This window comes from Panicum virgatum, chromosome 7N (assembly GCF_016808335.1).
Source record: "Panicum virgatum strain AP13 chromosome 7N, P.virgatum_v5, whole genome shotgun sequence".
Taxonomy (NCBI): domain Eukaryota; kingdom Viridiplantae; phylum Streptophyta; class Magnoliopsida; order Poales; family Poaceae; genus Panicum; species Panicum virgatum.
The window spans coordinates 3,989,243-4,013,896 of record NC_053151.1 but is presented as its reverse complement, the minus strand read 5'-3'; the positions used below and the strand labels follow the sequence as shown (position 1 = coordinate 4,013,896).

The window sequence follows — 24,654 nt, the reverse complement described above, 5'->3', positions numbered from 1 at the left end:
TTCAGCGGATCCTCTTAATAGCTTCCTATCTCAGGTTCTCAGGTTTAGAGGGCTAAGTATGAAAATGCACTCCAGCAGTACTTGGTCATCTATTTTGGGGAGGTCTCCAAATACACTTCCCCACCCTCCATTTCTATGGAGTCTCTAGGGAACCCTCTATTATAAGTTAGAATGAAGGGCTATTGCTGGAGTTGGAGTAAATCTGGAGGCCTCTAAAAACTAGAGGCAACCCTCATTTTATATTTGGAAGATCTAATTTAGAGGCTACTACTGGAGTTGCTCTCTACGCATCTGTCTCCTCGTTTCCAACTGAATATTTGTTTTTCTTTTCATGTCTTATACCTTATAAGGGTACTTAGTTTTATGTTCATACACATATGGTCTTATTAGTCTTGTCAAAAGACAAAAGAAAAAAAAGTTTACCTCTGAGTTTTCGACACTGGAATGATATAGAAATAAGAAAAACTCAAAAACATATCTTAAATTCCCAAACAAGATGTCGAGGGATTGAAAAAAATGGTAAAACGTTTAATATTATACAAGGTCCGGTCTCTTCTGATCTGGTTATTTTGTATCGTCTCTCATCCCTTTATCACAACTAAATCTTTTGTTTCGAACATATCGTACAATGTCTATTTGTTATAACTTTATAATTTGCACCACCGGTAGGGTGCTTTATTTTTGTTTCTTTATAATGGTATGGCACCAACATTTATTTCAGACGAAATATAAGTAGTTGTCCTTGCAGTCAGACATGTTTATAAGTTTTCATCCTTGACAGTACACCGTTATCGAAAATACAATTGTTCTATCGATCTCTATTTTATTCATGTCTAGAGATCTCCGTATTGAGACTAAGAAAGGAAAAGGAAAAAAAGAAAAAGAAAAGTTTTTTTTTTCTAGCAGCAGTCTAAGTATTCCATAAATATACAAGAAATAGCTTCAAATCTTTTTTTGGAAAAGTAACATAGCAGCCTTTTTACTAGAGCGCAAGAGCAGCCTTTCACACTGTTGCATTGCTTTTGCATGCACATGACGGGAAATCAATGATATACCGGTGAACTGAGCATAGCTCAGCTGATAAAGTTACTTGTGGTGAAACTTGCCCGTCTAGGTTCAAGTTCTAGGCGTGACAGGGGTGTTCGTATTTTCTTGGATTTACTCCAGGATTTAACCGGCGTTTTTCTTTTCAATAGTAGACGACATGCTTGTTGACAGTGAGGTGTCTATAGTGGCTTCGTCGATCTCGAGAATCTGTCGTCTCAGTCTCTCGGAAATAAGGTGTCTATAGTGGCTTCGTCGATCTCGAGAATCTGTCGTCTCAGTCTCTCGGAAATACTCATAGGAGTGGGTTACATGTGTGCATGTGAGCGTCTTTATCTCTACTTTTTTTTCTGAAAAAATTGAATGATGACACTGGGCACTATCAAAGATTAGGAAAAAAAATCAGTTACGCGGCTGACTATTGTGCCAAGTGTTACTGATGGGACCACTCAACTCTATCGATTCAGGCAGACCCGCATGTCAGTGGGATATATATATGTCTCGGTTTCTGCAAAGATTCATGCTGTTCGGTGGCTGTGTAACGCGCTTTTGGAGATCACTTGTCACAGAACCGCCCAAATTAAACCGGCTTAAGTGCGCTAACTATCATCTTAATGGTTAATCAAGTTACTGTGCACTTAAAACGGTGTAATCCGGACGTCTGTCGGTTTAAGGATCGAAAAACACTGGAAGTCTCACACGAAGACGAGCACAAATGATTACAAGCAGACAAAAGCGAAGTTATACAAACAAGTTTACGTAAAGTATCAGAGTTCAAAATGCAGCGGAAAACTAAATAGAAGTTGAGTTTAGAAAAACAACGATTACTACGATGACGTGAGGACGTCACATCGAGCCCACCGATGTGAATCCTGGTTAGCTCCAGCCAGCAGCAGTTACCTGAAAACAGAGTGACAACAAACCCTGGGTATGCTAATACTCAGCAAGGTTTACCCGACTTTGGGTATACTTAGCCCATTAGCTAGACATGCAAAGCTGTTTGGCTCTGGAGTTATTTTGCTGAAAAGCTACTAACAGTGAATCCTTACTTTCAGTATTTTAGCTCAAGGTTATTATACCAATACCAACTAGGTTTGCACCAACATCTAGAGCAAGCATGGTTGATCACATTATCTTTTCAGAGCACCACAGCCATAACTCATATTCTCAACTTTTCATCCCCAATTCCATCATTTACTACGATGTGACAGAGAGATCAAGATTCGATTTAACCTTGCAAGATGGACCTAACACACACGTCACATATAGGCCATGTCGGACCCTACGTGGCAACCCTTCACATATGCACACCGAATAACCGAACTGCCCTGCGACCCGGGACTGCTAGCCCCACCGATACCATCGAAGGGTCAGCCATGAGTTGTATACTAGCTCCACTGGTGAAGGCAGTATCAAGTCCGGCTACCGATGCACATATGGTACTGAGCTTACCGGTTTCAACTACCTCCTACTTCCGGCATGTGGTTAGTACTGTTCAATCCTCGATCAATAGTGCCAACAACGGTACGGTCCTCAATCGACACAGGCGGAGGCTTACTTTTCATCCATTCCATATCCATAACCAATCCATCTCCGCCCGGTCTCCATTTCTCTTTCCTCATTGATTCATTCTCAAACCACGTTGCCATAAGTAACAGAAACCTATAGCTCGCGAGTGACAGCAATCACTCGACTTCTACCGGATCCTAGTTAAGCATGGCAATATAAACGACACCTGTATACTAGAAGAGTAACTGAGGAAACCTAGGGATCATGCATCTACGGTTCCAATCAACTCCTAGAAACATAAATGCACAATAATTATATAATAAACATTGAATACAGAAATTAAGGATTATGCTCCGGGGCTTGCCTTGCAAGTCAGCAGGGTTAGTGGCTTCTTCGGGAGCTTGATCAACGACTTCTCCTGGCTGCGGTTCTCCTGCGGGAGGCTCCTGGACCGGCTCAGCAATCAGCGCAAAGGCGACTTCGGTTTCCGCGTCTATACGATCAAAAATATGCCATTCATAAGATTCATGAAACGATGCAATGAAATGCAACACACACAGTTAAAGGCATAGGCATGACTAATAAACAGCATCCCAAAACTATGGTTCAAAGGAATGGTGCCGCTGAAATGGGGTTTTCGGTTGCTAATTCCTTTTTAGCCTGAAGTGTTTCCTATCAAGCCAAAGATACTAAACTCTCTTCGAAGGATTAAACATAACCCTAGAACATCATGGATCAAAATAACTAGGGGCTTGTTTTGTTGCAAAACACATGCATGCAAGAAAGAATTAATTACAACAATTATAAAAGAAAAGAGCCTAGCTAGGAACAGATTAAAAGTAAGCACCTAACTTGCAGATATGATCAAGCCACAAGAATTTATCAGCATAACATGATTTTCATAAAGCATGCCACAAAAATTCTCCAACATTTAATGATGACCGAAACTATTTATTTTAACCTAGCAAAGAAATCAAACAATGATAGATCCACAGATATGCACCTAGGCCATGTACCTGGAAATTTTTCAGTGGACCACACATGCAAAGAGTAGGCTACTATAAAATTTTCAGAATTTTTAGACAAACAGAACAACCGATACAAAATGAATTAGCTTAAATGCAAACCATAAATTTTGCAGGGCAAAAGTGACATTTCACCTGCATGAGTATTTTTCTTCTAAAGATCTTGATCTTACAAACCTAACAAAATTTAGTTTGCATTTTTAGGATTTTTTTGTGATTTAATAAGCAATTATGAATTATCAGTCGTAATCATCAAAAAGAAACACCAAAACTACCCTTAATCCCCCCTACACTGGCCCGCGGGCCCCACTTGACGGTGGCACATAGAGAAAGGAGAGGGGGGCTCCCCTGCTCTGCCCCCAACCGCGCACGCCGGCGGCGCCCGGGTGCGAGCGGGGCGGCCATGGGCTGGCCGGCCGGCGGGGTAGCGCAGGCGGGCCCACACGTAGGGGCCAGTGCACCCGCAGCCGCGCAGGGGCGCGCGTGGGGCAGCCCAAGGCGGAGCAAGGCGGCGGCGTTGGCGTGGCTGCAGCAGCTTGCGGCGGCGGCGGCGGTCTGGGCCGTTCCGGCTGCAGCAGAGCAAGGCGACGGGGAGGCGGGGCGGCGCGACGGCAAGGGAGGCCAAGCGGCCCTGGGGCGCACGGCGGCGCTGCGGGAGCTCGCGCAGGGCGGCCCCGCGGCATGTGCCGGCGGTGAGCAGGGCCTCCGCGGCGGCGCGGCGGCGCCCCGACGGCGGCAAGGCCGGAATCGAAAGGGGAACGGCTCGGGGAGCAAGCGGAGGTTGCTGGGAATCTCACCGGGGGCTCGTTTTGGGCGGGGAAGGGCCGGAGGTGGGAGCTCGGTGTAGAGGGCGGAGCTCGACGGCGACGACGATGGTGGCGGCGGTCTGGACGCCGATTTGGCCGGGGAGTAGGGCACGGGATGGGGGCGGAAGAGGTGGAGGAGGTCCAGGGCGATGCTGCGGGGCTCTGGGCGCGGCGAATCGAGGCAGCGCTCGCCGGAGACGGCGAACCGCGGCGGCAACGGAGCTCAGGGTGGCGTGGCCATGGCGGTTTGGGAGCTAGGGTTTGAGGGAGTTCGCGGAGGATAAGCCCGGGCTGGTCTTTAAGGCGAGGAGAGAGCGAGAGGGCGGCACGGCTCGCGAGGATGGCCGGCGCGTGGCGCGAGGTTGGCCGGCGGCGTGACGACGCATGCGGCGCGCCGAAGCAGAGCAGGGAAGAGGAGAGGAGGAGGCTGACGGGTGGGCCCGGGCAAGGAGAAAAAAAGAAAACAAGTTTGAAATTCAAAACGGAGATGTTCCTAGGTTCAAAAATTCACCAAATTTTTACAGAAAATAGATAAAATCAACAAGAACAGAATGCATCAAGAATCACTCAAAAAGCTTTTGAAATTTGGTCACAACAAAAAGAACAAATAGACTACTTTTGGAAATTCCTAGATTTTTGTGTCTCAGTTGAAAAGCCACAAAAATTCTGAAAAAATAATTTTAAATCAACATTTGAAATCTAGTATTTGAATAAAATTTTTGGGGGCCAAGTTGTATAGAAAATTTTAAACTTTCTTCACAAGCATTCACTCAAACAAGCATCACTTTAAATTTCAAATAAAAACTCACATACACATGATGCTCCATTAAGCCTTGATGGTGCTTACGATGATGTTAACCACATGATTAATCCTAATTACAGATAAATAACACACGGGGTGTTACAACTATGCACTATTACAAATCTCTAAACCCTGCTAGGGCCAACTTCGCTTTGACGAAAGGAGGATTCTGATGGTAACAGCACCAAGTGAACTATTGCAGAATTGATAGATCATCATGGATGATGAAACATATCTGCTCTCTTTTATCTTTTCCGTGATGCTCCCTGATTATGAGAGATTTTTTTTGTGTGTGTGTCACACCCTGAAATTTTTGGATTTCAGGATGTGATTAAAATTAAAAATAAATCATACAATTTTCCCATAATTCTAAAATTTCTCAACATTTATTTTTCTTCACAGAGAATTTAGTATAAAAAAATTGATTGTCTTTTAAATTAAATAAGGATGTTATTCTTGTGTTGCATTCATGTTGCTTTTGCATCTTTTATTGCTTGTTGTTCAAATTGAGTTTGAGTTTGAATTTTTGAATTCAAATTTAATTTGAATGTGTTTGTTCTTTTTAAGAAAATGCAAAGCCTTTCTTTTTTCCCTCTCCCTTTGAGCCCAGTCGGCCCATCTCTCCATTCTCCCTCTCCCTTTTTCTTTTCTCTCCCGCGGCCCAAAGTTCCATTGCCGGCCCATCTCCTTTTTCCCGGCCCAGTCCAACGCCCCCTCCCCCTCACTCACCGCTAGGTGGGGCCCGCTTGCATCTTCCCCTACCCCGGGACAGGCACAGACTCTGCAGAGTCCGGCCGCTCCCCGCGCCGCCGTTCTTCCTTGGCCCGTACGCCAAGGAGCCCTTCCCGCCCTATATAAAGACGCTCGAGGCCCCCTCTTGAACCCGTCAAACCGCAGTCACCGCGAGCCGCGCAAAACCCTAGCCGCCGCCGAGCTCGAGCTCGATGCGGAACCGCCGCTCCGCTGCCTCTCCTCAACACCCGCGCATCCCTGGAGTTCCGCCGCAGGGTGAGCACGCTCGCCAACCGCTCCTTCACCTCTCTCTCGTTCTCTCTCTTGCGCAGCCGCTTGCCGGCGCTCCGCCGCCTCTGGTCGATGCCGTGGGCCCTGCTCCGCTTGCCAAATCCCCGCGCGGACCCCCTATCGAGTTCGACGTCGCGAGATCCCGCTCCCTGTCCAAAAACCCGAGCCAAACCATGCCCGGACGGCCGTTTACGGCCTACGCCGGCGACCTGCCACCGCAAGACTCCGCCGCTGGCGACTCCCAGCGCCACCGCTCCGTCCCCATCAACCTGAGCCGTCCGATCTCGATCCAACGGCCGCGATCGGATCCAAACCGAGTCAACCAGACCAGATACCGGTCGACCCTAGGAGGTTTTGCAAAAGAACCCCTCACTTTTGTAAAAATGAACCCGCGGTCCATACCAGTTCAAAAAGATTTACATAAAATACCTTTTACTTTCAGTTTAGCCCCTATCCTTTTGTAAAATAGAACCCGCCATCTCTGAGCTGTAGTTTTTCATGCTAGCCCTTTAAATTTAGGTTTAATATTGTTTTAGCCCACTATTTCTTTACCCAAAACCCATGTTCTTTTAAAACTTTTACAAATAAGCCCCTAGAACCTTGTTTTAGCCATAACTTCTTCGTTTCAGCTCTGTTTTCCGCGTTTCTTGCGCTCTCGTAACCGTGGCAGCGAGCCCTATCTTTTAGTACACTCTTTTAAAGCTTTTATTTTTTGTTTGATGTATTGATCTTAGCTGTACTTGTTTGCTTTGTATGTTTGCCCGATGATTGCTTCGAGTAGAAGGATCGTTGTTTGAAGATTGAAGATCAAGTTTTTCAAGTGAGCAAGAGCTGAACAGCAGTGAGAGTAGCTTTTCGTTAGAGGAAGGCAAGTGACCCTAACCATCTTTCTATCTATGCTTGTTCACAAGAGTACTATGATTTAATTGAAACATGGAGAACCACCCAAGAAAACAGTACAACCACAATACTACATGGCTCTGGTCTTGGCTGATTAATTAGAAACTCTAGCTTGTGACAATCTTACCGAAAGGGCAAGAGGGGACGCATCGATGGGGTATAGCTCGGTCCTCTTGGGGCAATTGGTATTGTTTAATGGTTCTTTGGCAAGGTACCACCTCATTAGGATAGTGCTATGACCACTTTGGCTTCAAACCTTAGCGGATTGTCATATGTTAGGGAATCTTTGTAAAGATCTCGTAGCGTCCCAATGCAATCACACCTCGGAAGTGTGGTATTGTGTCTAGCTAGCACATGCGTGGTTGGGTTTAAAGTTCTTCGGAACTTTTACGTGAATTGTGGTGAAAGTGTACAATCTCTGCAGAGTGTAAAACTGATATATCAGCCGTGCTCACGGTCAAGAGGGGTTTGGACCCTCACATTATTAATTTAATTTAAAGATGGAATTAAATCATATTCTAGTTATTTCTTGTGGCCTTGCTGAGTATCAACCATAAGTGTACTCACCCTTGCTTATTGCTGCTCAGAAGGAGAAAGTTGTGGTGAAGTCTGTTGAATATGTTGTTGAGTTCTAGGCGTACGCAACCCCCAGTCGATTGTCTGTGAAGATTGAAGCCTTTGTTTCCAGAATAAGCTGTATAACTCTGATAGTCTTTTATTTGTTTTAGTTTTTTTTCATGATACTGTTACTGATTATTCACTTATAATGTCTCTATATGTATGAAACTTGATCCTGGCATACATATAGATATGCATTCGGTTTTGTCCTTAAAATCGGGTGTGACAGTGTGGGTGGGGGGGGGGGGGTTGCGTTGTAAACGCTAATATTCTCAAAATTGGGGTTTGTAAAATGTAGTTTCAAAATGTTTGCAAAAATTGTGCAAGTATTTGTGAACCTGTCAGTTTGGCCGCCATACATATGTTATTTATTAGCAGATGGATAGATGATTGCTAACAGTGATGTTCTTCTAGGCCAGACTGCTGGAGGGGTGTGGTTATTAGTACTATACCCCAAAAAAAGAATTTGAGTATGGATTGGGACACCCACGATGCGCCCACGGTTAGCAGTTGGGTGTGTTGCAGTTCTGTTAATTAGCATTAATTTGGTGCACTGGAGTTCTAGCTTACTAGCTTGTATCATAACAAAGGAAATCTGTATTTCACTTTTCCCCCAAGTGTGTCCTGCTCACTTTTGGTGCGCAATTCAAATTGCAATTCACACTTTCTATGAGAAGGAAAACGCTCTGATGTATACTTTGGTGAAGAAGAGATGGATTCACTCTCAAATTAACTTTACATGAATTCAACTGCGTTTTTTTTCTTTTTTTTTGCAATGCACACCACCCATTCTCTTTACATTCAAATGTTAGCAATAATAATACACACTGAGAAAAGAACTATGACTTTGGTTCTATTGGAAAGTACTAGATATTAGTACAAAACAGTTTATATATAAATTAAATCTCTCGTAACCAGCTCAAAATATTAGTATAATCTGTAATCCAAAAAAACAAAGAAGAGTAAAATGTTAGTGTTTGTCCTGTATGTTTAGTATTGATTTGAGCATGGGACAATGTCAAGGGGACAGGTGGCAGACCTAACTGCCACATGTCCATGGTATCGTTTTAGGTACATGAGAGCCTATTTTGTATAATGTCAACGTTTTCTACTGGGATAGGTGGTGATGACCCGTGTGAGTGAGTAGGTATGCATGCATTTTTTTTCGCTGGAGGAGTTTTCCATTTGTGGCCCATGGGGATGACACGTCGGATCGTGATGCGCTGCAATGATCTCTAGAGAGATTGCGTGCCACGTAGGAGCGGGCATTCTATTTGATAAACTGGAGACGGTGGCAACCATTGGAGGAGGATCACTTGGCAGGGATGCAGATGATATATAATCATACAAGTGCTAATCAGCAGCCACATGTATGTATATGGTTTTAAAGAAAGAAAGTGCATTTAATTTCAAGTGATTGACATCACTGCTGGCGCTAATCTTCTTGCACACGTGAAGACAGGGATTAAAAAAAACACCTACTGGCAAACACCAAGCATTAGCAAGCTGACAACCAGCAGCCGCCCATCTGGAAATTTGTGGGAAATTTTGAGATGTGGACAAATAGTACCATATTAGAGATCAAAATTTCAGTGAACATTTCGTCTTTGCACAAATCCTAGCTACCTACCAAGTGCTCACGATTTATATACATGTGGGTGCTTTCAAAAACTTATTTTAAAAGGGAAATTCTCTCCCCCATGTCAAAAACAGGGTTTTTTTTTTACCTTTGGCTACTCAGATCGTTATTAATATAAAAAAGCAAAATAATGGTTTGACTTTGCAGGTACTATAGGTTGCACATGCCGTCGGTATGGCTCGTTTCATGGCTGCCGAGCAGTGATGATGAGGAAGAGTAACCACCCCCAATCCCCACCCCCAACGGCAGACGGCAGTCAAGCGGTTGTTAGCTCAGAATTTATGTAGCAACAAACCTGGTCTTGGTCTCACACCCAAGGGCCAAGGGGGAGAGAGTGTCTTTGTGTGTCTCTCACCTTAATAAATAATGAAATGGAATGCCCATCCATTTGCATGCTGGCCACCTAAATCTCATGCCTGCCTGCCTGCCTGCATGACTGCATCCATCAATGAAGGCTTTGGCATTGAACTTGAGCAGCAGACATGAATGTGATGCCTCATGCCAGGGCCTACGGCAACCCAATCCCAGAATCATTTCCTTTCGCTTTTTTTTTTTCTTTGCGAGCTGCTTTACTTTCTCGGGCACCAGAAATCCTCCCCATGTACGTCTCCATCAGCATCACATCATGCATTAGATATTTGTTTAGCCTTGTGTTGGCATTATTAAAGCAGATCCGGCCAATCACAGAAAACAGAGTTACAAAAGACAAGACTGCAACCGACAGCAATCTTCATCTGCAATAGTTAGTGCTTTCCCCATCTCTCCTATTCTACTTACAGTAAATTCAAGCAATCATATTTGCGGTTCTTTAAATTCCAAAAGGAGGTGCAAAAGACCATACTCCCTCCATATAGGAAATAGATGATATTTAGGACAGCGACACGGTCTTTAAAGCATAACTTTACCGCTTATTTTTATAAAAATATATGTTGAAAAGTGATAAATGCATATTTTTATAAAAGTGTTTCTTAAGACAAATCTATTCATATAATTTTTATTTTTTCAAACTCAATAACTTAAAAGTTATTTATGATTTATATTCCTAATGTTTGACTCAAATCTTGTCCAAAACACCATCTAAATCCTATATGGAGGGAGTATGCAGTAATAAATTTGTCATCCTGAATTTACCTCCTCTCTCATTAACCTTAGAGCTTTAGTTTAATCATTTTCTTAGTGGCATTCATCTTTAATCCTAGCAAGTAACCAATGAATGGCCAAGGGTCTAGTCTTGTCAAAATTTAAATACCAGTGTTAACACATCATACTCAAAATGAGACAGCATGATTTAGGACGATGCAACTCAGGTAGGAACATGTCGTTATCTCTTTCAAATCCTGTCAGATCAAATGAAAAAGAACAGACCCACTGGCAAAGCAATGAACGAAAAGATAAGTGCTATCGCAGTTGGAATCAAGCCAACAATTGCTCCAGTACTTATGTACGGTTTTCCCTGACTAGGATGCCACTCCAGATTGGACCATCCATATAAAAGCTGGACACGTACATTTGGTACTTCAATCATGTGGCGTCCATTTATCAGGAAACGGAATGCATTGATACGCTGAAGTAGCACATCCTATAAAAATTATGCAGAATATCAAACACTAACCATCCAATCCATGGCTTCTCGATCAAATAGATGTTAATAAGTATGTTACAACATGAGGACCAAACTGAGGAAAATTGATGTAGGGTCCTCGACACACAATGGTTAAAATGACTTAAAAAGAATTTGAGGCACCATGCCTTGCATAGACACACACTTCCTTCACCTCTCGAAAAGCATAACCATCTCGCAGTGCGAGGTGTGAGGAAACAGATCCACCGCCATCGCCCTCTTGGGGATAAAAGGCTCAGAGTTCGGCATGGACTTCGTCCGCTGCCTAGCAAGACCAGCAGCGCTCATTGATCGCCATCCTCGGTTGCCTTTGTTCTTTTCCTGTTTCTCAGATGTTGGGGTGCACAGCTCGATCGCATTGGCGACTAGGCTATCTGGATTGCAGGAAATGTACCTGCAATAGAAGAAAAGAAGTAAAGCAGTGAATTTCAGAACTGTTGTATATTTGACAGATAATGTAGCAGAATGCAGTTATGTGGAATACGTACACTAGACGTCGAATGAGTGGATGCGTCCTCAATGCCTTGATCACCTATAGAGAGATACTAGGGTGTGAGTATATAACAAACATAATAGGCAAAATATACACTTTGATCCTTCAACTTTGCTCCAAGGGTCAAGTTGGTCCCTCAACTTTCAAAAAGACCAATTTGGTCCCTCAACTTTTGTTTTTAGATCAAATTTGTCCCTATACTGATGTAGTGCTCCACAATACCATGAGACTAATGCTAAAAGGTCATCTTTACCCTTGGCTATTTTCTCTCCTTAATAATTTGCATGTTTAGCAGCAATGCAACAAGTTAATCAAATATGTGTATTATATTCTTATATGATCTAGACTAAATTAAATACGAAAGGACATTTCAACAAATACGAGAGACATCAAACTAGTGGACAGAATAATAGATCTATTGTGACCTATTATTGATTAATTACAACTATACAACAATGGAAATTGAGTATGAGAAGGAGCTAAGGGTAAAAATGACTTTTCACATCTATCTCATGGTATTGTGGAGCATCACATCAGTATAGGGATAAATTTGACCTAAAAACAAAAGTTGAGGGACCAAATTGGTCTTTTTGAAAGTTGAGGGACCAACTTGACCCTTGGAGCAAAGTTGAAGGACAAAAATGGTTATTTTTCCAACATAATATAAGTACAACTGCTCATCGGACTTTAGTCAGATGATGGGTGCTAGGTTAATGTTAATATAAAAATGTTTGACAAATAACAAGGTCTATTCTTTGAATTATGGCAAAATAGACATTTTAGTCCCTCAACTTTAATCTGAAGGTCAAGTTCATCCCTCAACTTTCATATAGGCCAATATAATCCCTCAACTTTCGTTTTTGGGCCAACTAATCCTTGTGCTATATTATACTCCATAATAACATGAGATTTATGCAAAAAGTCCTCTTTACCATTGTCTTCTTCCCCTTCTAAATTCCTCAACAGTTTATTATTACTAAAAAATATTTAGGCCAATGCAAGCAAATCATTATAGTAGCATGAGTATCAATGCATTTAGCAGCTGAACAACAACTGTTAAATTTAGAACATCGAATTTTATTTATCCATACATAGCATTGTATTGCGGGCGCGTGAAGAGTGGAAATTAAGAAGGCCAAGGAGAAGCCAAGGGTAAAAAAGTCTTTTTGCATTAATCTCATGTTATTATGGAGTATAATATCAACATAAGGATGACTATGACTCTAAAATAAAAGTTGAAGGACTATATTGGCCTATTCGAAAGTTGAGGGATGAATTTGACCCTTCCAATAAAATTGAGGGACCAAAATGGCTATTTTGCCTTGAATTATCAAGGAATAACTTTAAGGCATATGGAGGAATACACTAAGATAGCCAGGCCTTTGATTAAATACAAGGGGTAATTCACAGCACATTTTAACTCTAGTAGCAGGGGGGAAGAAAGCAGATTTTTCAGTATTAACTATCACAGTCCCTTCAGCAAAATATTAAAATTTACTTACAGTAGGGTGAAGGCCAACACGTGGAGGGTCCACAATGGCAACAACATTTTTGAACTGACATGCACTAGCAGCAAGCACATTGTTGTTTTGAATCGAAGAACTATCCTGGCATGTCTTGCCATGCTCCAAACTATCAGTTGATATTGCATCAGTGGGCTCGTCATTGATCAATGATGCTTCCCCACAACTTTGTTCAACAGCGGCCTCAATGTGCTCATCAGGACTGGAATCAGCCTCTTTGTTAACCCTATCCACTGAATCTCCCTTTATATCCTCATCACCACAAGTGTGAAGATCAACTGATCCATCTCTAGGCTGCTCATTTTCACCATTGTCATTTTTCTCTGCTGAACTGTCCATATTTTCAACATCACTCTCTGTGCAATTAATCGTATCCTCATTTTTGCTTGTATCATTGATCACAGAATTACTTTCAGAAGCTGCAATGTGTTGCTGTGGTGAACCAAGATATTCTGTGAGAAGGGACCCGATCACATCTTCAGCCTGTTTAATCCCATCATATGAACTCAAATTAGATTATTTCAGCAAGGTCAATGGAACTGAACAGAATGATATGACAGTAGTTAACAATTAGAGAAGTGCTGTAAATTTCATATGGAATATGAGCCTCACCTTGCCACAGACAAAGCGGCAATTTTTTATGCCATTAATAAGAGCATTTCTGTGAGCATCTGAAACCGCCGATTCATTCATTTCAATCCCGACAACCTGTCGCAAATAGTAACTAGATTCGAAAAGATTCTTCCAAAAAAATAGAGTCCTCTAACAAGACTCCACATAAGTTAATAAGAGCTCAGATCTGGTCGTGCGTTACAATAGATAACAAGACTGATCACTTTGTAACACATAAATTGTGGAAAAGAAATTACCATTCCAACACGATGTGCTAAGGTTAGACCAATAGTTCCAGTCCCGCAACATACATCAAAAAGTAATGTGTCCGAATTGAGATTGGCCCAATCACCAGCAAGGGTATACAGTCTTTCTGCAGCAAGAGTATTAACCTGTATATGGTATGTCATTACTATATTTAACCATAGAAATAGATTGGCAAACTAACTTGCTACTTCAGCTACATACCTGGAAAAAAGCAGTCGGTGATATGGAGAACTTTAAATTGCTGATGTGATCATGGATTCTCGTTTTATCTTCTGCTCCGCCTTCCAACTGATCTCCCTTTGGCACCAATAGTGGGATCAGCGGACAGTCAGCAGGAGCAGCATTTGATATTCCTTTATGATCCTGCATGAATAATTAGATTTCATTATTCTTCAAATATTTCAAGAACAACAAAGACAGACAACTTATCAGCATAAGCGGCAAGTAACATCCCCAAGGGATAGTTTGATCTTTATCAAAATAACATTTCGTTAACTCAATTACAGGGCATAACAACCTCAAATCTGGTTTGTTAGGAAAGATAAAACCAAAATAAAAAGAAACATCAAATTTTAGCCAACACTCAATATCATGAGTTTATGACAAGCCAACCCTTGTTTTTCACGAAATCAGTTTCCAATCTAAAATTTTCTCTACTGTTGAACTACTCATCCAAACAAAATGCAAACTTCTCCAACAAATTAATAAATTAAAACCCACTTTCCCTAAAAATCATATGAAACCTATTTTCTAATAATCTTATTGCTAAATCCTATTTTTTATAAATAGATTAACAGGATCCAAACAACCACTAAAAAACAAATGAATAATGGACTGAGTGTTAGAAAGGAACATATAAATTAGTAGCACCCTTAAGTACTCCTAGAAAAATGTTAAGCAAGATTTTAGACTACCACGACAAAGTAACTGATTAAAAATATACGACCTTTTACTGGATAGCATACACTATGCTTCACAGGCAAAAATAGTGAATGTAAGAAAAAGTTAAAAAAAATCCTTCCAGATTGCATAAAACACAGAAAGGGAAAAAATGCACAAAAATCATAGCACTGAAGCTGGCAAAACATTACTTGCACTACAATAGTTGTTAGTGGCAATGGAGGTGAGCACGTTGAGGCGCCTTGTATCAGGGCAGTGGACAGCTTGTCAAACTCTTCTTTCATTAGAGCCTCATCAACATCTGTTGAACACACCTGAAAGTATAGGCGAAGTTTGATAGTGTGTCAATGGTCAGCCACTAGGAATCTTTATATCCATTGAAGTGCTACTATAAGTGCATTTTTGCTCCAAACAACCTGCACAATAAGCATGACTTCTGATATTTGTGATTCCACATGTTGTAAAACAACAGCTTCCGCTGGACACCTTCCCTCACGAACCTAATAACAATCCCAGTGTGAAGTGTTAAATCTAGAGTACTCCTAATCATATATCCAATACAAACATAAATAGAAGCATCTCACTCAGGTTTAGAAGTTAGAGAGAGCATACTGTGAATTGGCGCCAAAACCCACAGTTATCAACTCGACTCCACAAAGGCAAGCTTGATGACTGCAGAAAATCTTGGAACATCTGAGCATATTTACAGGAAATTTCTGAGACGTTTGGGCAGTTCACAGGTTCCTCAACAGCAGTCACACCTTCCCTGGAATCATGTTGTACCAGTCATTATTACTGGATTAAGAGCAGTGAAGAAAATAAGAAAGAGATAAGCCAACCTGAAATTCCCAAGCATAAAGCCTACTGTCTTCTTGCCCTCCAAGGAATATCCTACAGAGAACTCACACTTGTTACGGTATCCATCAACAATGGGGGACTCCAAAATGCCTTCGAGCTTGCAAGGAAGACCACCTGGGTAATTGAGCAAATCATTACTACATACTAAAAAAATTAAAAAAGTAGAGAACATTTCTCCTAATGCAATGACATGCAGTTGTCCTGCCTGTTTGAGAAAAAAATAGAGAACAGAAAGACATTTCCAAGAATCTAAGCACAGGTCGTTGCTAAGCTGAAAAGGGATGTTTTGTGTACCCGTTGTTTCAGAGTCAGAACAATGAGAAGTGTGTTCCAAATATTTGAGATTATAATTGCCAAGCATCTCAGATACTGGTGCAAAACCAATTATATGTTCCGAGTAAGCGAAGTATATTAGATTTTGTTTGTTTTCCATGAAGAGTTGGATTGCATGCTATCAGTGTCCACATTTCACCAAAAGAAAGGCATGGCTGCCACACGTTTTATACTCAAGCACTGCATATTATATGTCTTCGCCTGGAGAGAGATTGTAAGTTTGTAACAGTTTATCTGTTATTGAAATGAAATATGGAAGCATTGAAGACAGAAGCATTGCTTGGGTGGAACTATGAGAATTAATCTTTGCTAATTTGGATCATGGAATTTTGTAATTTGGAATATAGATGCAGTGACTCAGTTGTAGAGTCCTCAACATTCAGATGGATTAATCATCATAGGATAATGCAAAATCGAATAAATAGAAACAACATAGTGGACAATAGATATTCCCTCAGCACATACATATATCTATTTGCATCTGGTGATTAGTACTTCTATATTGACTGGAAAATTGCAATAACTTATGGGTAATATTAAGTAAGCACTAAAATGCATGTCTGTTAACATTATATTTAACTTGTCCGAGGATGGAGATTGTATCAGTTTACTTATAATCCCACATGGACTGCCCAGATATGCATTATATTTATGTCATTCTGCCAAAAAAAATCCAACACAAAACATGCCATAGAATCATTTTTATCCATATAGTTGTCTAAAAGAATCTGCACGGGGATCATCAGAAGTAGAGCAATTGCTTATGCATGGCCACAGCCAAAACAAGCTGCAAGTGTAATTATATTTAATGAGACCATGTTACAGTACTAGTTGAGGCATTTCTTTGAATAAAAACACAAAGGGATCGTAAACTATCTGATCATGAGGGGAACTAGATCGGCTCATAGCTCTCCATTAATAGAGGTTATCATAATTACTGAGAATAAAATGTAAAAATGCAACACAATGAGGTTAGGACATTACCAATTTCCTTTGATTTAAAAATCCAATTAGGAAGGGGAATGGCAGGTGGGCAAGCTTTCCTAGCATTGCGAGTCTATGATACAAGACAATAACAAAATTGGTTAGTAATTTCTGCAGAAACATAGTAAAGCACTGTTTAAAACAGTATAAGGATAGGAAATTGTTCATACAAGTCTCTTCAGTATTTGTGCCATTGAATGTTTTTTATGTTCTAGCTGATCATTGTAAGGCATATGGGCAAGGGGAGTAACAGCATCACGGGCACTTTTTTTACTTGATGCAACCACTTCAGGTGCAGATGTTTCCCCAGCAGTAGTAGCAGGATTACTACCATTTTCTGTTGCAGTTCCATTAGCAACATGCCCTTCAGCACGGACTTTCTGATGAGACCTACGATTAGCATCAGATATCTTTATTTCCTTTCCACCAGAAGGATTCTCCTTGAGGACCTAATCAAGTCGAGAGGAAAACATCAATCTTAATTTCAAAGACACCTCAACAGGTTGCTAGTACGAAGAGACAGATAATTACCTGAACAGCATGTGTTAATTGCTCGACACTTTCAAAAGTCACAAAACCAACTGTCATTCCCTTCTTCTTCTTTGCTGTCGCATACAAGATTCCCTGCATCACCATCGTTTTTGAATTGTAGCATTTACATTGGTGACATCCACATAAAAAGCAGGCTTGACAAATGCAAAGTCATATCCTAATCTCTTGGAAGGAAAAAGAAAAAGGAAATTGGCTACATGACACTCCATATGTGTGGGATTTCTATGGAACACTGTAAAACCGCCCTCTAGCTTGCGGACGTAACAAATCCTATTTTTCCCTTAGATAAACATTGCGCCGCAACAAATGCCACATACTTGAAGCTTCCATAGCATATTTGCAAATGAAAACCTGCCAAGGTACTGAAGTATCAAATTTGCTAGAACTTAATTAACAAGCTACAAATAATTTTTGTTCAAAAGACATTAGTTCATGCCTGGCTTTTTCCATAGTGTGTCAACCAAACATGATCGAATTCCATCACCCCCAAGGTTCCTAAAATACTTATAGACAATTAACACTCAGATGCCACTGCTAGACAGAATCAACTTTGCTTTGCACTTCAATGTATTAAGCCAATCATTCCAGTCCCAACAGTAGTTCAATATAGTGCTATTTCTTAATGCCGGCAAAGCTGAGTAGAGAAACCAAGAAGGAATTAACACTGAATAAAAGTACGACTTACCTGGTCTTGGAGGAAGGTCTTGAGCCTATCAGCCGTCCAGCCCCTGGGAAGGCCAACAAGGCACTTGTCGAGCGACTGCTCATCCACCGTTACCTCCTCCTCGGCCTCCTCCTGGGCCTCCGCGGCGACCTTGCGGAGCTTCTTGGCGCGGTCGGAGGTGGGGTCCCAGGTGCCGTAGGGCCTCGGGCGGAGCTCCTCCTCGGTGTGCGCGTAGCGGCAGGACTCCCCGTGGCTGCACCCTTCGGCGCCGGCGCCGCGGCGGCGGAAGAAGGAGCACAGGCTCGTCTTCCACATCGGGTGGCGGCCGCCGCCGGCCGCGTCCTCGCCGGAGGCGGCTGGCGCGTCTTCGGCAGCCGCATCCGGCGATCCTTCCTCCCTCTTGCGCTTCTCTCCGACGAGCTCGGGCTGCGACGGCGGTGTCGTGGCGTCCTCCATGGCGGCGATGGCGGCGGATGTGGGCGCGGAGGGTTGCAGAGATGCAACCAAGGACTAGCCTTGGGCCTTTTGGTTGGAAAAGCAAGTGGGCCGTCGCAGCGTCGCTTCTTCAATTTTGGGTCTGCATAGAACGGCCTGCTTGTTATGTTCTTGGGTTCCTCACCTTTGAAAAAAAAATGCTATATTCTTGGGCCATCAGTTCTTGGGTTCCTCTAGGGGCCGGGAAATCTATATATCTTCCGAAAGATTTTTTTTCACCACCTTCCACTGTTTGAGATTCGTGCAAAGCAATCACAACCTTTGAATCCATTCTAACACTAGCTTCTCTCCCAACTGCTCTGCTCGCCCTGACCGCCGCCGCCGTCGCCGTCGCCTGCTCCGCGCGCATGCTCGCCTGATGCGCGCCGCCGCCGCCTGCTTCGCGCGCCGCTCACCTGCAGCGCGCCGAAGCCGCCGCCGCCGCCTGCTCCGAGCGCCGCCACCACCGGCTACTCGCCGCCGCCGCCAGCTCTGAGCACCGCCCCTGTCTGCTCCGAGTGCCCCGTGCCTGCTCCACCGCCGTCGCGCGTCTCCTGCACCGCTGCTGGCGCGCCCGCGTCGCCGCCGGCGCCGGAGAGGAAGAGGGCGGGCGGCGATTTTTGTTGAATCAAGTTGATAAATATTGAATCTATTATGTCTAAATGTTGAAATAGTTTGTAGAAGATGTTGAATCTATTATGGCAAAATGTTAAATATTTTTTCAGAAAATATTGAATCTAATTGGGGTCTAATGGGCTTTATAGATATATAGAGTATCCATCTTCCGGAAGGTATATAGGGACACCCCTCTAGGGCAGCTCACGGACGAGAATCCTATCCATCTTCCACAAGAACATTGGTTACATATCTTTCAAAGTTTGAGATGGGTGCAAATCTTTTCAATTGTCCGATTTTAAGCACATGTTTCAACACTAGCCAGAGAGAGCGCAGCAGGGTCCATAGTTGGTGCGGTTGAGGAAGTTGCTAGACACTAGTTGCATTCTGGTAGACGTAGGTGGCTTTCGAATTTGGAACTTCAAATACATTTTTCTCATAAACGGTGCACTCAATTTTGAATCCGTTTAAACTGTTGTATTCTTAAGAATTAATTCAACATATTGAGATCCAATATGAATACAACCTTTTATTATATTTTAAAAGTCAACATTTTGGATCAACTAGTTCAACATTTTAGTACATTGTTTCAACATTTTCGTATAAAATGGTGAATTAGTTTGTACTAAATGTTGAATTAGATTAGAAAAATGTTGATTAACCAATTCAAATTGTTGAAAGGACATATCTACCAGCCAACAGTATTTTTTTCACACCAAACCAGCACCAGCCACCAGCACCAGCCAGCCCACAGTATTTTTCTCTCACAACAAATCAGCAACAGCCACTAGCCATAGCCAGCCGAACAGAGTGTGCGGAAGTATTTGAAGAAAGTTTGTCTAAAAGTAAAATGGAATAGAAAGAGAAAGAAAAGAATCTGTCCATCGAGCGTCCAGCAGAGTCCCTATTCCAACCCCTATTTACAAAATAGGGACCGAGAGTTAAAGAAGTCACTCCAACAGGATTTCTACTAGAGCCCCTACAGTAGGAGGCCTCTGAATTCAGCCTCCCAGCCCCCTCTCCCGCGGGCGGCCGGGGAGGCTAATGAGGAGTAGGCCCAATCTTCCGAGAGGTTGGGATAAATTCGATTGGTGGAGAACTCGACGTTGACAATCCGGTTTCAAATTAGCAAGATTTGAACCCTGCAACCGCTACACCACTGCTCCGTTGGTTATCAACCAAGCACAACTTGATTGATCTCGCCAAGAAGGCTTTTCCTCCAAGCGAATCGAAGAACACAAGCAAGAAGATGTAAACACGCAATCTGATGTTGCAAATATGGATGAAGGGAATCACAAGAGGGGTTCAAGAACTCAATTCCAAAGGACTAATCGACACAGTGGAAGAGATTAAGAACGGGGGCCTTGGATCACAGTAAAAGGACATGTCGCCACAGTTACAATGAATCAATCAAAGTTTCGATGCCGAAAACTTGAACTAAACAAAACCCTCTCATTCTAGGCGGCGACTACTAAGTTTATACCCTAAGGGACGTCCTAGGATTGCTGGTGGTGGCCAAGTGGGTGTCCAGTACTTGGGCCATTTGGCTTGACACGCTACATTGGACAATAGCCCAAAAGACAGCGGCGCAGCGCCCTCTAGCTGATTCTGAACATCACATTCACTACTACAGAGCAGGCCTTTGTTCCAGGCCATTTGTCCCGGCTGCCTTTGGGCCCGGGACAAAAGGTGGCTTTTGTCCCGGGTCCAACGACTAGCCGGGCCAGCGGAGGGACAGAGGTCTTTTGTCCCGGTTGGAGGCACCAACCGGGACAAAAGGACCCCCTTTTGTCCCGGTTGGTAACACCAACCCGGACTAAAGGGTGATCCTTTTGTCCCGGTTGGTGGCACCAACCCGGACTAAAGGACCCTTTTGTCCCCGTTGGTGTTACCAACCGGGACAAAAAGGCCCCTCCACGTGATAGTTCAAAAGAAAGTTATTCTTTACTGAGTCACATGTACTACTTAGGTGAGTTGGCAAGGAAGCCATGAGCCAGGCAATAGGTCTTGGGTTCGAATCCCGCAGGGCGCAAAAAAATTTTAGCGTGAGGGACATTTTGTCCCGGTTCTACCACCCGGGACAAAAGCCTCCAGAGCTTTTGTCCCGGCAGCATAATCCTGGTTCCAAAACCGGGACAAATGGCCCTTTGGAACCGGGACAAATGGTCCGATCTGTAGTAGTGATTGTTTCAACGATTTCTGATGACTATTTATTAGTTTGGGCCTGAAACTAATTCCATTGGAAGCTCCTTGAAATTATCTTTCCATCCATGTAAAGAGCGTCCGAAACGGACTCCGTATGTGACCTGAGCGTCATTTTTGGTGCGGGCTGCTCCTGGACTCCGAGGTGGACTCGAACTTGAGTTGTTTTAGGCCTCCACCTTGGGGACTCGAACCGGATAAACTTTGGGACTTCTACTCAACTTGGAAAACCTTGTAGGTCTCCTTTATCTTTACGCCATTCACCATGTTTGGCCATATTCATACTTGTCATGTCATCATCATCCTTCCAGTCTTGAAAGAAAAGCCGCCCTCGGTGCCAATTGTACTCGAAACTGATTCTGCAGGTTCCTTGATTGGAATGCACATGACCTTGGACAAGAAAATCCTTTTCAACCCTATCTTACAAAAGATTAGTACTAACAAAAGCTAGTATAGGAATAGATGTCATATGAATATCAATAGTATTGGATCCATTTAGTTGATTACAATCTTGCACAACAAAAGAAAAATTCAGATTTGCACAAATATAAACCCGATGTATCAAATGTTTTTCATTGTTATCATATTTGCCAATGGCATGATATGTATGTCTAGAACACCATGGTAACTCAGCATGTTCAAAATGTTGCTCCTCCAAATCACTAAGATTACACAAAACATCAAATTCAATGTAACCCAAAGTTTTTAAAGAAGATATTAGTTTTAGCTCATTCATGCCACTATCAATATGATTAACATGTTTTAATTCAGCACAAGTGGGTGGTTCTGTTCATGTTCATGATCATGATCATGTAAGTCATCTTTATCATAGGGAATATCAAGCAAATCATCTTGTGACAAATGTAAATCAAGTGATAGTTCCACTAATAGTTGCTCTATCATAGCATGATTGGTGGAAAATTTCAGAACATCTAGAGAACTCTCACTTTTCGTGAGTGTAGCATCGCCGTTGCTCTCTTGTGTAGCGGCTATTTTAGGTGATGGTTCTAAATTTGTACATGAGGTTGTGAGCACCTCAGGTTCTGTCACGTCATCCTCGCTCTTTTGTAAATGATTCTGCAAAAGGTTAAGCATAGTAGGAGGAATAACAAGAGAATTATCTAATTGATGCACCTAATCAATTGAATTAATAATAAGAGATGGATTAACAAAATTTTCTCTCATAACAATTTTAATGTCATCCCAAGTTTGAGGTTTATCTAATGGACCTAAAGACTCCCACCAAGATAAAGCAAAATATCCCAAAACACTGGGTGCATATTTTACCTTCCTCCTTGGAGACATAAAGCGAGTAGCAAATATGTTATCTATGAAAATCTCCCACTCCATGTACTCGTCCGCACCTATACCTTCATAGGTCAGTGGATATGAATAGCTTGTCATTGTTAAAAGACAACAAAAGACAACACAAAAGTATTATCTCTATCAACTAGCAACTACTAGGTGGTGGTGAAAGTGGAATGCAATATTTCAAGCGGCTTACCACCGTCTTGAAGTGTTCTTACCAAAGCCAACAGTTGTCAAACTTGGGTGTAACAGTTGCAAGGTGAAACTGTGCTGACAGAAGTATATATGTGAAACTTTGAGCAAGCACAATATGGTAGCAAGGAATAGCAATTATTTCAATTAAGAATTGCAAGACTGAAAAGTAGTCCCAAGCTAGTCTATGTCGCCGGCCTAAACTCGTCTCGGACCTAGTTCAAGCAAGCAACAATATAGCACTGCACAAGGACACAAAGGATGCAAGCACTTCTGAATTTCTTTCTTTCTTTTCTTTGTTCTCTTTTTTTTTCTTTTGGTGCGGTTTTTTCTTCTTCTTTTTTTGCACCTTTGCCTTTTTCTTTTCCCTTTTATCTATGAGTAAACAATGAAAACCAAATACAATCGGTTCAGACTATCTTTCTCTCCAATAAATGTAACAACTAAATCTGTTGGTAGAAAATTTTTTTTCTCTCTCTCACTTTATAACTTATGCTGTGTGCAAATCGAAAGCAAGAGTTGACACTAGACCACGAACAAAGTCTAGACACGGCGAACACAACGACACAACGAGGGACTAAAATTCAGAAAAGCAATCTAAAAAGAAAAATTGTGGGGCACAAAAGAGTTATAGGACAGTGGAAACAATTTTTTAGGGCTTTTTTGGACTACTAGTTGTATGCCCATGCGTTGCTATGGGAAAAACTTTAATTTTTTATAAATATGTGCACATCAACGATCAACATAACTATATGTGCTCAAACATAATTTTACATGTAATAAATAAATTATTGATCAAAGATAAAATAGGAGTGTTCCAACATAATCACAGATCAGTGATCAAAGATAAAATGGGGACACATATCGATGATCAAAGATGAAATGGGGACAAAGTATGCGAGCAAACAAAATGGCTACTCATACCGATGGGATCCTCTATGGTTGTAGGAGTGCTAGTGATGGGTTCTACATAGTTTACAGACTGTAGAAAACAAATAAGAAAATATTTTAAAACTCAATGTTCCAATTAGACACTGAGCTCGAGTGGCTCCTTGCACCCCCTCGCACGCCGCAGCCCGGGTTCGATCCCGGGAGGCACCTCTGCAGCCTTCCATCTGGGAAAAAAAAGTGCATGCAAATATGTGGTGCTTACTAAATCTCACATCAGACATGGCACGGATGAAAAAAAAAACTCTAGAGATTTGATAATATTTCAAAAAACTCTAGAGATTTGACAAAATTTCAAAGATTGAAAATTCGCTTGGTGCCACATTTATGCTGATGATGTCTAGTGACTGAGACAGCAATATTTTTAGTATAGCTTAAACTAAGAAGAGTTGCATAAAAAAACATAAATTACCTTCTGACAGATGCAGGATTTTGCAGAAACCATTCTAATTTTTTGATTCCTTTGTAAGTAAAATCTGTCGATTCAGACTGTGGGTTGAACAAACAAACTCAAGCAAAGCTAAACTACGGCGAATCAATATTGGTCGGACATGGCAAAGCAATGCGCCTGCAAACTTCTTAAACTGTTTCACAAACTTCTCCAACATCAGAACCAAATAGCTTTGCTGCATTGTGTAACACCAAATTGTGCATACATCGCTGGGTTAAGAAAATGAAATTCATTCGAAACAACCAATCACAAACAGAGGACATCCCTTCATCCAAGCTAGATCATCACATA

The 24,654-nt window shown here is 42.1% G+C and overlaps 2 protein-coding genes across 2 annotated transcripts; one reads left to right on the top strand and one right to left on the bottom strand.

Annotated features, from left to right (window-relative positions):
* Nucleotides 1-3,981: 3,981 nt before the first annotated feature.
* Nucleotides 3,982-4,425, top strand: LOC120683084. The gene has a single exon (XM_039965102.1). The coding sequence runs from the start codon at nucleotides 3,982-3,984 to the stop codon at nucleotides 4,423-4,425; it is 444 nt and encodes a 147-aa protein (XP_039821036.1).
* Nucleotides 4,426-10,954: 6,529 nt separating this feature from the next.
* Nucleotides 10,955-18,673, bottom strand: LOC120682253 (zinc finger CCCH domain-containing protein 24-like). Its single transcript, XM_039964077.1, has 14 exons — nucleotides 18,195-18,673; nucleotides 17,489-17,581; nucleotides 17,128-17,406; nucleotides 16,958-17,030; nucleotides 15,622-15,754; nucleotides 15,395-15,548; nucleotides 15,199-15,282; nucleotides 14,974-15,096; nucleotides 14,084-14,245; nucleotides 13,873-14,007; nucleotides 13,616-13,711; nucleotides 12,983-13,486; nucleotides 11,476-11,519; nucleotides 10,955-11,381 (listed from the first exon to the last, which is right to left on the bottom strand). Exons 1-14 carry the CDS (start codon nucleotides 18,627-18,629, stop codon nucleotides 11,138-11,140), a joined length of 2,559 nt encoding a protein of 852 aa, XP_039820011.1. The 5' UTR covers nucleotides 18,630-18,673; the 3' UTR covers nucleotides 10,955-11,137.
* Nucleotides 18,674-24,654: the final 5,981 nt, after the last annotated feature.

What these genes read in the sequence shown, in the direction of transcription:
- LOC120683084 (XM_039965102.1), top strand. Translation starts at nt 3,982, where the DNA reads ATGGGCTGGCCGGCCGGCGGGGTAGCGCAGGCGGGCCCACACGTAGGG.
- LOC120682253 (XM_039964077.1), bottom strand. Translation starts at nt 18,629, where the DNA reads ATGGAGGACGCCACGACACCGCCGTCGCAGCCCGAGCTCGTCGGAGAG. An exon ending in AGACCTTCCTCCAAGACCAG is followed by an intron (nt 17,582 to 18,194) that starts GTAAGTCGTACT and finishes ATGGTGATGCAG; the next exon opens with GGAATCTTGTATGCGACAGC. An exon ending in TTTTAAATCAAAGGAAATTG is followed by an intron (nt 15,755 to 16,957) that starts GTAATGTCCTAA and finishes TCAATTACCCAG; the next exon opens with GTGGTCTTCCTTGCAAGCTC.